The 15,913-nt window shown below is 29.9% G+C and overlaps 1 protein-coding gene across 1 annotated transcript in view; it reads left to right on the top strand.

The window, feature by feature from the left end:
- Positions 1-15,913, top strand: part of Gprk2 (G protein-coupled receptor kinase 2) — a 142,414-nt gene that overhangs the window by 74,342 nt on the left and 52,159 nt on the right. The window contains exons 6-7 of the mRNA XM_075354696.1: positions 5,047-5,251; positions 10,382-10,528. Coding sequence (XP_075210811.1) covers positions 5,047-5,251; positions 10,382-10,528 — 352 coding nt within the window. The remainder of the gene's footprint in view (positions 1-5,046; positions 5,252-10,381; positions 10,529-15,913) is intronic.

Genomic DNA, 15,913 nt, shown 5'->3' with positions numbered 1-15,913 from the left:
ATCTACCATTTATTGTCATAAATGCATGCTACTGTATCATTTTTTTTTTTCAAATGAAAATACACTGCCTGGAAGTACTGAAGTGCTGCAATCACTAAATTTTTCTGGTTCTGAATACATAGAACATCTGATCTGTGTTTGACTTAGAGGTACAAATGTACGATATGACCTTGTATTTGGTATTTTTTATGCAACTATCAAACCTTTTCTGTAATTTCATGCTGTTTGATTGAACTTCTTCTGATGTTACATAAATAAAATTTATGCCTGATACATTATCAAGACAAAATCTGTACATATTTTCAGCTATTAAATTTTGATTGCTGTATGGTCGCTGCATGCTAGCCTTGGTCACAGCTCTTTTTGTGAAGCCACTGATTCCATCACAGGTGTTCTTGCCATGTGAGGAAGCAAAAAAGTTCCACTCAACTTCTAGATCAAATTAAGTCTTTATATTTTATTATATATATTATTTAAGTTTTTATATTGACTACTGGCTCCATCACTAAAATAGTTTTTTTTTCTTACTTCTGGTGCTACTTTCTTAACTTCTTCAATGAAGTATTTTTGAAAATGTGTACAGTAGCAGTGTTGTACTACAAGTTGTCATTTGTAACACATAAGCTCTTGTAGTAAATCTTGTCTTCATCTTTTCTGTAGTAAAACACAAAAGGATGTAAGGTTGCTTGTGGATTAGACCAATGAAACTTTGAATTTCATCTTGTAGAATAAATGTGAAGTTTTCTGTGAAATCACATAGCATTATACAAACAAGTTTTGATAAATTTTCCTTGTATTCTTTCAAGTATTTTGACTGTACTTTTGAAATGAAGTAAAGTTTCTTTAATATTAACAGCTTTTCAACTAAGTCCCAAAAAAATCATCAATAAGCATAACCAGAGTTATTAGCTCAGCTTGATCAGTACTAATCCACTGCATATTATAAGTAAAGTCATCAGGAAGATTGATTCGCCCTTAAAAGCTGAAGAAGAAATTATTTTCCTGGGCAAAATGACAATTATCGAACATACAATCATTATACTTAGAGTCACAAACCAGTAAATCAATTAAGTCTTTGTAATCTGTATTCATTTTTGCCCCTGCAAGCATAAGTTTTAACATTTTTGTGGTACTTACATATACATACATTGTGTGTACCAGCTGATCCAGGTAACACACACCACTTAGACCTTAAGCAGCAAGAAGCTGGTCTACCAATTTTATGATCATGGTATTTTTGTTTAAACTGACAAATAACTCATTCAGAGAGTAAAATATTTGCCTTTTTGTTTGTAAACTTCGTGACTTTTTCCTTTTTTCTGGGGCACAATCGACTATTATCATCATCTTCATAAAACTTAATGAAATCAGTAACAACTTCATCACTTAATTTGATGCTAGCCTTCTTTTTTCTGGCAACACATTTTGAGTTTTCAATAAGTTCCGTGATAACGGAACTTATTACATTACATTAAATTCTTTGCATATTCTTTGTTTAGACCAAGAGCTTGGTAAAAGTCTGATGATCTTTATTTTTTTCTTTTTTAGATAATTTTCATTTTTCTTTTAACTGTTCAATCAGTTTCTTATATTCATTTGACAAATCTTCACCTTTATCTTTTTCCCTTCTTTTCAAACTCTCATTGAAAGAAGCCAATTTTCTTTTGACACCTGAACTTATTTTTTCTGTTTTAGTTTTTACTGCTGTCTGACGTTTTCTTTTACTCAGTTTTATTATTTTGGATGCAAGGGACAGATTAAATGTTTTGCAAACTGTATTTGTTACATTTAAACTACTACCTTCGCCAACCAAGGATTTTTCAATGTCTGTTTCAGGTTGGTAATCTATGTCGATGTCACTTGTCTTTTCTTCTATAAGTACACCAAAAATTTTTTTCTTACATTTAGGACAAAGTGAATTACCAGGGATTAAATTAACAGGAACATTTTGCTGTTTTTGTAAATTTTCAAAAAATATTTCTCTTAAACCTCTTCTTATAGGCTTTATATGAATACTTAGAGGATCACTACAATTTCTTCCAAATATATAGGTACTTAATTTTATGTTAGTTACAAATAGTTTCTAATTCATTTCATAATCAAAGTTCCAATAATAATTGTTCACTCTCCTTCAAATCACTTAATTTATATATTAGAAAAAGGCTGGTAATCAGGTATATGACACAATTCACTAGTTAATAATCCTACAGAGCACTCCGTAATAATAAAAAATGTCACATAACCTGAAAAACAAAACATTAATATTTCACAAGTTAACTCTACAACAGTTGATTTGCACAATAAAGCAGCTGTGAATCCTTAAGGTCTCTACCCTAATTGTTTGGCGGGAAGTCTGCTTTTCCAGACCTGAATGCATTGGCAGTGGTGGGTATTCTTACAAGTTCAGACCTGAATGCAGCTGCTTGATACTGTACAACCAATTAATGCATACTAATAATTAATGCATACTAGTAATTCTGCAAGTAATGCATACTGTACCAATTAATGCATTCAGGTCTGAACTTGTAGACTCCCCACCACTGCTAATGCATTCAGATATGTGTGTGTATATATATATATATATATACTCTAGATTGTGAACTATAAGTTAACAAAGAATTTCTTAATATTACTTATATGTTATTTCAATTTTTACTACAAGCAGTGAAATATCTGTAATTTTAACTGTATTTAAAACTGTAACTAAAAAGCTTATGAAGTCTCAGTGATGAAATTTTAAACACTTATTACAACCAAATGAAAGAATATTACCTGAAAATTTTGAATTTTTTTATGTGTGTACCTTCTGAGATAGTTCAGATTGAAAATACCCGATTTAAAAAAAAATCACAATACTTGAAGACCATTAAAAATAGGATGTAACTCTAAGGCCTGAAACTTTTTAGGGAAGTAATATACTATAAAGACTATATCCAGAAAAAAGATTGAAGGTGAGTCTTAGTTTGATCTTTAATATTTTTAATTTTAAAAGAGAAGGTTTTTAGTTTGAAAACATTAACATTATCAATTTTTTTGTTTATTTACAGTTAAGTAGGCCTAAATATATATACTGGGCAGAAAATATTGCACATTTTATGCTCTTTAACATAGTTTTTGTTTGAACTGAATATCTTTAAAAACCAAGAAGCTACAGCATTTAACACAAACCTTTGTCAAATGAAAAATAGGCTGACACACCAATACAAAATGGCCGCTCAAAAAAAACATTAAAAAAATTAATGATTACCTGTTTCAACTCTAGCACAAATTAGTAATTACAAACTTAGGTAAAAAAAAAATAAAAAATTAATAAGTTTTGACAGCAACCTTTACAAATTAAATTGGTTGATTTGATGTGGGTTGACCCTTTTCCACCTCTTCTCTGAAGCTGTAAAAAGTAAACTGTACCTGAAATCTTTGTTTCCCACTTGCAATAAGCTACTTGCAACAAAGGGATTTTTCAATCTTCTCAAAGGAGTGAAAAAGAGTATGTTCCTGTCTATATATTTTACTGGCAAAACTTAGATGGATTAATAAAAAAGGAATCTTTAAGAAAAATAAGTAAAAATTAGTTTTATAATTTTTAAACAGCTAAATTGAATATCTAAGCTTAAAAATGTTGTATTTGCCTGCGTAAAGAATTCATACTTTTTATTTTTAAAAAACTAAACTTACCGTCATAAAATTTTATTTAGTAGCTTACGCAGTACACGATAAAAAAAGTTTCTAGTAAAATTTTGAAAAATTCATATAATGCTCTGTTTGAGAAAAGGTTATAAGCGTAAAATAGGTTCTAGTATCTCAGAGAATTTATCATTATGAAAATTTTATGCATGATTACATTTGTGCTTACTAAAAATTTATAAATAATATCAGAAATATTCAAAGTAACAACTGAACATTTTCAAAAAAGCTCTCTTAAAAGATATAGTTGTAGAGAGATGTTTTTACTTTTTACTGTTTAATCTACTGTTTATTGCTGGGAGAGTATTGAAAGTTCAGCAATTGATTGCTAGATTTTTCATTTATATTATTGTTTATTCCTTATTGAAGTCAGTTTTTTTAAATTTTATCATTTCAGTTAATGTTTTTGTGGTTTTATAATAATGAGAATACTAATAATAATAAAAAATAGTCTTCAAAAAACTGTAGATTCAAGATTTTGTAATAATGTTTAGTGAATTTTTAAATAATTTTTTTTGTGCAGCTTTTTCCCACAAATCATGCATAGAAAATAGATACTTTATTCTGGTCAGTACATAATCATATCATGAGTGGATAAGTGTGCTATTTTAGAAATGAAAAAAGGTATCACCCAGCATGACTAGATGGAACAAGAAAAACTTAAGTGCCTTTTATAATTTGTGAACCGTCATCATTTATTTTCTTCACAAGGGCTAGCAGTCAGCTTATAACAGAATCTATTTTTTACTGCTATGTAGTTAAACAATTTTTTTCTACTTTGTAGAAAGAATTGTACTTTTTGATGCTGTTCTGATCAAGATTTATCAAATTTTTCTTGATCCATCTAGTCTCTCTTTGGTGGGTGGTAGGAAGGGAGTTCCTCCTTTAAATCCAAATTATTAGTCTATTCCAACTTGACTCCATTTCTGAGTAAACTTCATTTAAAGATTTTCGAGCAGTTCAAGAATTCAAGTAGCTTAATTGTATATTTGCAGTCACAATAGTGGTAGAAGCAAAGCATGCATTGCACTCTCATAATCTAGAGGTCTCTGCTTCAGATTTCTATGTTAATTTTGTTTTTAATTTTTTTTTTACATACACAAACACAGATGATTCTTTATAATGTGATAAATGTTTTATCAGATTATATTTAACACTGAATAAACAAGGTTACCATTATATAAATAAATTAATTGTAAGCTTTGAAACAGAATGCAAATGTTACATGAGATTTATATGAATTGTAATAAATACCTTATTTCATTCATTAAGGTGATAGAGGTTCAATCATAGTGAATGAGTTAAAAAAAATTTTAATTATGTTATGTGTATGTTATACTGATAAATTAAAATCTTTTACAGCCAGCCTGTGACATATAAGACGTTCCGTATGTACCGGGTGCTTGGTAAAGGAGGTTTTGGTGAAGTCTGTGCATGTCAAGTTCGAGCTACTGGTAAAATGTATGCGTGTAAGAAATTAGAAAAGAAACGAATAAAAAAAAGGAAAGGAGAAGCAATGGTGCTTATTGAAAAACAAATTTTACAAAAGATCAACTCCAAATTCGTGGTTAGTGTTTTTTATGTCTACTTCATTATTCCCATGAAGTGAGCATTTCTCAATATGTATAATTTCTATGATGTCCTCTATGCAATAGTATATACCTAGTCGTATTACATACCTATTTGGTAATGATTAATTGATTTTTACTTGTGATTCTGTTAACGATAATAAATTTTATGTAATTGCTACATAAAGTTAACACTATCTTTTCAAGTAGATTTACCTTTCACTGCCTTCGAGTGTGAAAGGAGTACAAACAGGCCTTCTTCGAGTATGAAAGGATTGAACAACATGAGTTTACAAATCAAAATTTTCACTTAGTTTTCACATAGCTACATTATTTGTACCTCCTATTGTTCTAAAGATTAAAAATAACCTTGTGATAGAAGTATACTTCCTGTAACTCTTATGGACAGCTCAATGCTGGATTGAAGTTGTGATCTTACAGTGTTTGTGTCACATCTGGTCTTTATGAAAGCTGAAGAGATAACAATGTTTATTTGCCCATTCAGAATTACAGGATGGAAACAAAAGGTTCTCACCTAGTTTTCTCAAATTCACTTTCGGTGATATGAAAAACATGAAGATTAATATTGTCAGGATGTTCTAGCCAGATTACTTTTATGCAGACTATGGTAAAGTTTTCTTAATATCTGAACATAATTACAGCATCTCCAGACTCCAGAAATTTTTCAATATGATGTCTCCCATTATATTCCAGAAACTCTCAATATCTTTTTTCTACTAACAGCACTGTTTTTGGTTTCTCCTTTACATTGGAATGCCAATCATGCCATTCCAGATTTGCCTCCTTTCATTCAAAGTAATGAAACAATTTTTCCCTTATATCTATCTATATCTTTCAAGTATCTGCCAAGTAAGCATTGAGTTTTGTGGTCATGATTCAGTAATCATGATTTCTAATAATCTCAAATATTATATTTTAAGCTTTTAATCATCACGTAAACCTAGTTTCATGTTCCTAATTAATACACTTCCATTTTCCATTGTGATGTATTAAACTTTTTCTTAATGTGATCAATTGAGGCAGTTCAAGGATGTCTAGGAAATTGGTCTTGGATGATGGTGCTATTACAATCTTCATAACATTTCACATTCTTCTTGTACTGTTGGAACTCATGCTTTTCTTTCCGTATCGATGGAATTAAACCTTTTTTCATGCTTCTCATTTACTGAAATTTCCTTCCTCACTAGATATTCAATATGTTATTATATTGATGGAACAAAACATTGCAGTTAGTCATTTTGCATTTATCTTGTAAATTCCATTAGATATTTAGAAATAATTTTTTATGCTACCATGAGATCACCCACTTACTAAAACCTTTTAATGTGGTGTGTGTGTGCGTGTGTGTGTGTGTGTGTGTGTAGAGAGAAACCTAATAAATGTTAAATTGGTAATATAAATTTATAATTTGATAAAAAAGAAAAAGTCCCCATAAATGACTGAAAATGCACTTGCCATCTTACAATCACATTGTCATTGTTACAATTCGTGCGTGGCTTTAGCAAAATTTTTACAAGCTTTTCTCAATCACTTGTCTTTAACTGCTGCTTAATCATTATTTTGTAAGAATATTTTGTACAGCTCCTAGTGCAGAAGTTTCCCTATATACTTCAATTTGAAATCTGTATGTCTTGTTGCTGAATAACAGAAACTGGTTTCTAACAGCCTGATTGTTCTCTGATGTGCAACCTGTCCTTACCCCTATGGGCAGTTTCCTTTTCAATACAAAACTGGTGGCTGTAAAGTTTTTTATCCATAATATAGAACTGTCTCCTGTCACCTTATATTAAAATGCAACATTTTGCATTTTAACAATTGAATCGCACTTAAAAAAACTTCTGTATGACAAAAGCATGCTGTGCTGCATTCTACCATTGTATGGTGACTGAAATGCCAACGTGTGTCGAGCAGAACTCCATCACCCACGTGAAGTGGTGAATCTTGCAATTATAACCAATCTAAAACCATCAAATTTCTCTGCTGGATTGTAATAAGATGTTGCTTATTACTTGATTTTGATTCATTTTATGTCTCCAGTATAAATAGCATTTTCATCTTTCTTTTTTTTTGTTTTCAATCATTTGACTGGTTTGATGCAGCTCTCCAAGATTCCCTATCTAGTGCTAGTCGTTTTATTTCAGTATACCCCCTACATCCTACATCCCTAGCAATTTGTTTTACATATTTGAAAATGTAGCCTGCCTACACAATTTTTTTCCTTCTACCCGTCCCTCCAATATTAAAGCGATTTTTCCAGGATGCCTTAATATATGGCCTATAAGTCTGTCTCTTCTTTTAGCTATATTTTTCCAAATGCTTCTTTCTTCATCTATTTACTGCAACACCTCTCCATTAGTCACTGTATACACCCATTTGATGTTTAACATTCTCCTACAGCACCGCATTTCAAAAGCTTCTAATCTTTTCTTCCCGGATACTCCGATCGTTCAAGTTTAACTTCCATATAAAGTGACACTCCAAACGTATACTTTCAAAAATCTTTTCCTGACATTTAAATTAATTTTTGATGTAAACAAATTATATTTCTGATTGAAGGCTCGTTTTGCCTGTTCTATTTGGCATTTTATGTCACTCGTGCTTCATCCATCTTCAGTAATTCTACTTCCCAAATAACAAAATTCTTCTACCACCATAATCTTTTCTACTCCTATTTTCACATTGTCCATCATTTCACAGTGGTCCATCTTCATTATTTCTACTACATTTCATTACTTTCGTTTTGTTCTTGTTTATTTTCATGCGGTAGTTCTTGCGTTGGACTTCATCCATGCCATTCATTGTTTCTTCTAAATCCTTTTTACTCTCGGCTAGAATTACTATATCATCAGCAGATCGTAGAATCGTTATCTTTTCACCTTGTACTGTTACGTCGAATCTAAATTGTTCTTTAACATAATTAACTGCTAGTTCTATGTAAAGAGTAAAAAGTAACGGGGATAGGGAACATCCTTGTCGGACTCCCTTTCTTCATTATGGCTTCTTTCTTATGTTCTTCAATTATTACTGTTGCTGTTTGGTTCCTGTAAATGTTAGCAATTTTTCTTCTATCTCTATATTTGAACCCTAATTTTTTTAAATGCTGAACATTTTATCCCAGTTTACGTTAATGCCTTTTCTAGGTCTATAAATGCCAAGTATGTTGGTTTGTTTTTCTTTAATCTTCTTTCTACTATTAATCTGAGGCCTAAAATTGCTTCCCTTGCAATTTACTTTACCTATACTTTTCCTGAAATCAAATTTGTCTTCTCCTAACACTTCTTCCACTCTCCTTTCAATTCTTCTCTACAAAATTCTACTGATGCATGAGTAGTTAAGTTAATTGTTCTATATTCTTCACATTTATCTGCTCCTGCTTTCTTTGGTATCATGACTATAACACTTTTTTTGAAGTCTGACGGAACTTGCCCTTTTCCATAAAAAAAATATATATACATTACACACCAGTAATATATAATATTACACACCAGTGTGTATAATCTATCAATAGCTTCCATAACCTGTGCTGCGCATTAATTCTACAGGTATTCCATCTATTCCAGGAGACTTTCTGCCATTCAGATCTTTTAATGTTCTCTTAAATTCAGATCTCAGTATTGTTGTTTCTCCCATTTCATCCTCTTCAATTTCCTCTTCTTCCTCTGTAACATCATTTTCTAATTCATTTCCTCCGTATAACTCTGCAATATATTCCACCCACCTATCGACTTTACCTTTCGTATTATAAAGCGGTGTACCATCTATTTTTAACACATTATTGGATTTTAATTTATTTACCCCAAAATTTTCCTTAACTTTCCTGTATACTCCGTCTATTTTACCAATGTTCAATTCTCTTTCTCTGAACACTTTTCTTTAATCCACTCTTCTTTCGCTAGTTTGCACTTTCTGTTTATAGTATTTCTTAATTGTTGATAGTTCCTTTTACTTTCTTCCTCATTAGCATTCTTATATTTTCTATGTTCATCCATCAGCTGCAATATATCGTTTGAAACCCAAGGTTTTCTACCAGTTCTCTTTGTTCCGCCTAAGTTCGCTTCTGCTGATTTAGGAATTTCATTTTTAACATTCTCCCATTCTTCTTCTACATTTCCTACCTTATCTTTTTTAATCAGACGTCTTGCGATGTCCTCCTCAAAAATCTTATTTACCTCCTCTTCCTCAAGCTTCTCTAAATTCCACCAATTCATCTGACACCTTTTCTTCAGGTTTTTAAACCCCAATCTACATTTCATTATCACTAAATTATGGTCGCTATCAATGTCTGCTCCAGGGTTAGTTTTGCAGTCAACAAGTCGATTTCTAAATCTTTGTTTAACCATGATATAATCTATCTGATACCTTGCAGTATCGCCTGGCTTTTTCCAAGTGTATATTCTATTATGATTTTTAAACTGGGTGTTGGCAATTACTAAATTATACTTTGTGCAAAACTCTATAAGTCGGTCATTCCTTTTGCCCAGCCCATATTCGCCCACTATATTTCCTTCCTTGCCTTTTCCAGTGCTTGCATTCCATTCTCCAACTATTATTAAATTTTCATCTCCTTTTTTGTGTTTAATTGCTTCATCAATTTCTTTGTATACACACTACGTCGTCATCATCATGGGCGCTTGTAGGCATATAGATGTTAACAATCGTTGTCTGTTTAGGTTTTGATTTTATCCTTATTACAATGATTCTATCGCTATGAATTTTGAAATACTCCACTCTCTTCCCTATCTTCTTGTTCATTACAAAAGCTACTCCTGCCTACCCATTATTTGAAGCTGAGTTAATTATTCTAAAATCACCTAACCTAAAGTCGTTTTCCTCTTCCCACTGAACTTCACTAATTCCTGCTACATCTACATTTTCATCTAACAGTTTTTTTCACCAGCTGATAGAAAATTAATTTTGTGAAATTGAAAATTGGATATACAGAAAAAGCTAATTGCATATAGAAATAAACATCTTGTGTAATGGTTATTTTTAACCTTGGTTGCAGACTAATATTTACCTGTAAAAAGCTTTTATTGCTGTATTTTTTCTGAACATTTCATTGTATTCTTGTTAAGTAATTTTTTATTCCTGTTTCCCTTTTGCTGCAGGTGAGTCTGGCTTATGCATATGAGACAAAGGATGCTCTTTGCCTTGTTCTGACAATCATGAATGGAGGTGACCTTAAATTCCATATATATAATATGGGTGGAGAACCAGGATTTGATATGCAGAGAGCTCGATTTTATTCTGCTGAGGTATATTACATTTGTATACTTTTAGCATGGTTTTTATGAGATTTAAGTATGATCTAAATTGTTTTCAGTGTTTTCTTGTAATGTATTTTACAAATGATGTAAACTAAAGCATTGTGTATAAACAATTGTTACTCATTATACAGGGCTACTTGTAAATTTTTTATTAGGTATTTTCACATCAAAATTGATAAACAAGTTTTTGCCATCATGTTTACATGGCCTTGAAATTTTTATATATTTAATTGTATATTATACAAGTGATTCTATAGTTTTGCTTGCTGGACGGCAAACAAATTACAAAATTTGGGGATAGCTTACTGTAGCTAAAAAAATCATGAATGATAATCACCTTGGATTTTTTAATATCTTTGTAAAGTGAAATTACATTTCATCTGTTGTTCAGTAAAAGTAAATAAATTACCAATAATAGTAATTTTAAAAATCATAAAAATGTTTTAAATTTTTATATGAAAAAACACATAACCCCGCTTTATTTTCATTTTAATAATTATGTAATAATACATTTTATATTTCAAAGCATTATTTAATATTACAGTTATATATTTAACCATTAGTTTATACAATTATAATTGTAATTCCATAAACTGGCACTTATATGACTGTATGATTGCTGTTGTAATGTAAAATGAATATGCTCAAGAAGTGTGATCATTAACCAGTGTTAAATTACACAGATTATTGAAAATGATAATTAATAAAAACTGCACAGATTAACATTGTCCAAATACTTAGAATATTTCTTAAGGAAAGATCAACATTGATGTATGAAGTATAATATCATTATACTCCACATTGTATGGTCATTTAATAAACCGCATTGTTATGACCATTTGTATGGTCATTTATAAATAGCAAAACTCTCTTTTTTAAATATGAAACCTGTAGAAATTCCAGTTGATTTCTATTTACTAAAAAGCATTCCAAAGCACATTGTTCATCATCAGTTAAAGATTTATATGTTACATAAATAATAAAAATTTCTGTTAAGGTTGATATCATTTTTTTGTGTTCATAAATTTTACATTAAAAAATAAAATTGAATAAGTTATTGTACTTACAGGATGTAGGCATTTTTATTAATATAAATCTTAAATTAACATATTGCCGACCTGTGTGGCAGAGTGGTAGCATTTCTGCAATTCATCTGGTAGGTCATGGATTTGAATCCCATTGAGGCTTGACATTTCTTACATATGCAAAAATTCATTTCTAATTGAGCGGTTAGTTGTTTGAAAATGTAAATAAATAAGGTTTTAGCTGCGTAACGATGGAGAATGTGCTTTGAAATGCACTTTAAAAATACATATTCACAAAATCAATTCTTGCTACCATTTTTGCGCAAAAATATGTAAAGACATAGTAATTAAAAAATTTCCAAAGCATGTAGTTTTATTTAAATATTCTTAGAAGATTTGTTGTTACCCCCAATCAGTGGAGTCAAAAGTAATATTAAATAAAATGTTTTTTTTAATCTCTTTTTAAATTTCAACAGACTGCAGATTCTTAACAATACGAGATATTAAAAACTGCCTTTACTCATTCAATTTTTCATTAAATTTCACTTGAAAATTTGGTATCAAAAACTCCTTTTCATTTAAACAATTAACTTTCAACGTAGCAGATATACATTTAAAGTCTTCTTTAGATATTTTTTATCTCAGTATGATGAACTTATGTTGAGTGAAATGCTATCAATACATCTCACTATATTCTGCTTTGCCAGACTTTTGTGGTATCTGATATGTTAAATAGTTCTTTTATTCATTCTTTGATAAAAATGTATGCTCTGTTTTAGTCAAAGCAGATATCAGACCTTTTAATTAAGCTAGATTTCCTACAGCCTCTTCATCAGATCCCGCATCAAGCATCCAAAAAAGAACTCTTATCTTTTAGTCAGCGATCATCTAGGTACTACTCTTCTGCTTTCTTACACCATCTGGTATCTAACATCTGCTAACATTGCCACATCACATCAGGTGATAGCCGTTAATTCTGCCAAAGATAGACCTTTCAATTCCAAATTTATCCCCAGTTGTCTTGTTTTCAAGTGCTGCAGACTTGAGACAAGGGTAAGGCATCCATCTCTGGCAATTACCACTGTCTTTTGCGTATAAAAAGTATTCCAAGCTACTTATATACTTAGATTCATATAAAATCTCCCATTAATAAATAAATATTCTCTTTGACTAGATTTTTTTTTAATCCCATCTAGTTAAACGCTGCTTCAGTTTTCCAGTTTAAATATAGTTAGTTCATAGTTTGTCATTACGTAGTCATATGAATGTACAGCAGTAGTGCTGTCCAATCGCTATTCCTACTGTTGATCAGTGTCTAATTACTGAAATTATATAATTCCCTACAAGAAGGCTTCCAAGATCACTGGAAAAAACTTGCAAAGCAAGTGGAATTATTAATAATATTAATTTAACAGTAATAAACAAATTAACTTACTTGTTTTACAATTGCAATATGACTCAGGTATTTTAATAATTAGAATAAAACTAATCAAATCAACATTTTTTTTGTATTTTAACAAAATTAATACCTAAAACTGCTTTTTGAATAGCATAAATTGAAAGGATTCAAATATGATTTGCATCCATAATAACAATAAACCATGAAATGGAGAAAACTTAATTATATGATTGGAAAGGAAAAGGATTGAAGGAGGAGGTTATAAAGTAAAAGAGAGATGAATGTGAATGAATGCCCACTATAGATGATGAAGCATTTGTTTAAAAATTGCTAAAGATGTACAAACAAGTAACGGTACATGAGAATAAAATCACATAATCAGTTTGGTTTCTTTCAAGGTAGATGCATGATGTAGACTGTGCTTTAGAAAAACATGGTCAGGTCTCTGTGACTACCTTTTATGAGAAAATAGTTTATTAAAACTTTTTTTTTTTAAGTTTTTCATTATATGGAAGTGACAGAAATTTTAAGAAAGAAGGTAATTTTAAGTTTTTGACTGCAGTGGTATTGTTGGATGCTTTAAATCAGATTATGGTAATAGAATCACTAATGGTGAAGTAATTACAATGTGTAACAGATAGAAATACTTTTTTGAACATGCTCATAAAAGGGCGAATCATTAATGGTCACACATTTAGGTATAATTTTTGTGGAAATCATTTTTGAAAGACTGTTAGGCAGAATAACCACGGCAGCAGAAGTAGGCTTAAATTATCAGTTGAATATTGTATGACATTAACAGCACAAGGTACTACAAGTGAATCTCAAGGTAAAGGCTGGAAAGTTGCTGCAAACCATTTGAGGATTGATAGCAAGAAAAAGAGAGAGAGAGAGCGCTCTTTAGACTTAATACGAGGTCTGTTCAGAAAATCACCAAACTTTATTTCATTAATCTTTATTATTAATTTTACAAATAATTGGTCCTTGTCCCATTAAAAGTACTCCTCTCCTCTATTCACACACTTTTCCCCAGCTGTGTTTCTACTTTGCGAAGCAGTCCTGGGTAGCTTCATTTGAAATGGCTTTTCAGGTCGTTATGTTGTTTATAATTTTAACATTTGTTTAATCCTATCTCATAATATCAAAATTTATGCAGTCAAATCCTTCATGCTGAAACTTTAATTTTTTGATTCTTTAAACCTCTTAACAGTTTTTTTTTTTTTTTTACAAAAGATATTAATGCCATCAGAGTGGAGTTTAATTTTCTAAAACCTACTGCTCACTATCTAGAATATTATGTTTATTCACTTAATCTGTCTATTATAATTTTTTCAGAAATTTAAAAAAACAGTGACAGAATATTGACCTCAAAATTTTACTCTTTGTAAATCACTTTCTATAATCTCTTGATAAATCACTGTTATAATTTTAATTTTTACCCTTACTAAAAGGAGGAAAGCCTCTATTTGATGGCGATGTCTTAACTTTTTCATTGTTTAGTTGTTAGCAATTGTATTATACTCCATACTCCATTTCTGATGATAAAAGATGTAATTTCATCTTTTCACCTACAATAGCTTGTAAAGGGACTAATATTCTTACTAACAGTGTTCATTGTTAAACCTTACTATTCATTGTTATCTTGAAAGCACATATTGATAGGTTCATTCATTTCTAGCAGTTGCAAAGCTTTTCTTCACCTTTTATAAAAAAGACACTCATGCATATAGATACTATGCCTCATATTCATTTCAATAATCTATTTTGTCTTCATTGGGAGAGGGAGCCAGTTGGATTATTATGAGGAAAACTAATTATTTAATCAGTATGATTTAGTAACCCCGAATCAGCAGTTGAGATGTATAACTATTTATTTAATCAATTATTTTCTAGAAATTTGCATAACTTTTTGAACTCATTACTTTAATTTTTAATTAAAGAGCTTTTTTAATTGTACATTGAAAATATGATGAACATTTATTATTTAGACTAATATCATCAATAAACTTACCCAAAAGTACAAAAATTTGCTTATGAATTACTTCTAAAATCATAACTAAAGTATATTGTAGTTACCTGATAGTGATCATTTATATATACATATCTTATATATAAAAGAAGAGATCCTTACTGACTGATTTATTCACTCATCAACACCAATCCTAAACTATTATAGTTATTTTGAGACACAAAATTTTGAGTGAATGTTTATTTAATATACTAGAGGTGTGTAAAAATATCTAAAAATAAATTTCTGCATTTTTTGATATGTTGCATCTCAGGGGTCGAAAGAGGGTGAAATGTGATCAGACAAAAATTTTTTAAAATTGTAGATATCTTCTAAAATTAATAATTTATTCAATCAGTTATAGCTCATGAATATTTCTGAGATGAATATTAAAAACCAATTTTGGAATTTGCATAATTCAATTTTTCTAGGGGGTGAAATAATAATTTAATTTGGCCTTTTTGCAAAAATTTTCAGAACAAATTGAGATATCAGTTTGAACTTCAGTAAACATTTTTTTCAAATAAATATCAAAAAAACAATATCTGTGTTGAGATTGGGTAAAAGGGAGTGAAATGTGATGGTGTAAATTTAAAAATATCATTGAATCCTCTAAAATTAATGATTCAGTTTATATCAAAATACTTCGTTTATATCAGTCATATATCAAAATTATATAGTCAGTTTTATCACAATATTCCTTATATTATAATTTTATTCATTCTCTCATGTTTATCTGGGCTGTAAATTATGATACACTTTAAGAATATTAAAATCACCTGTTATTATTAACATGATATTATTAATAACACCAGCCAAACATCCTTACCACTCCTATTTAAAAAAAAATAAAATGATCAAAATAAACAGAAAAAAAATTATTTAGAAATAAAATTAAATATAAATAAAATAAAGTATAAAAGACTAAATAAAAAAAAGAT

The sequence above is a fragment of the Lycorma delicatula genome, chromosome 1 (genome assembly GCF_047948215.1).
Source record: "Lycorma delicatula isolate Av1 chromosome 1, ASM4794821v1, whole genome shotgun sequence".
In the NCBI taxonomy this organism is placed as follows: domain Eukaryota; kingdom Metazoa; phylum Arthropoda; class Insecta; order Hemiptera; family Fulgoridae; genus Lycorma; species Lycorma delicatula.
This window is presented reverse-complemented; position numbering and strand designations above follow the sequence as displayed.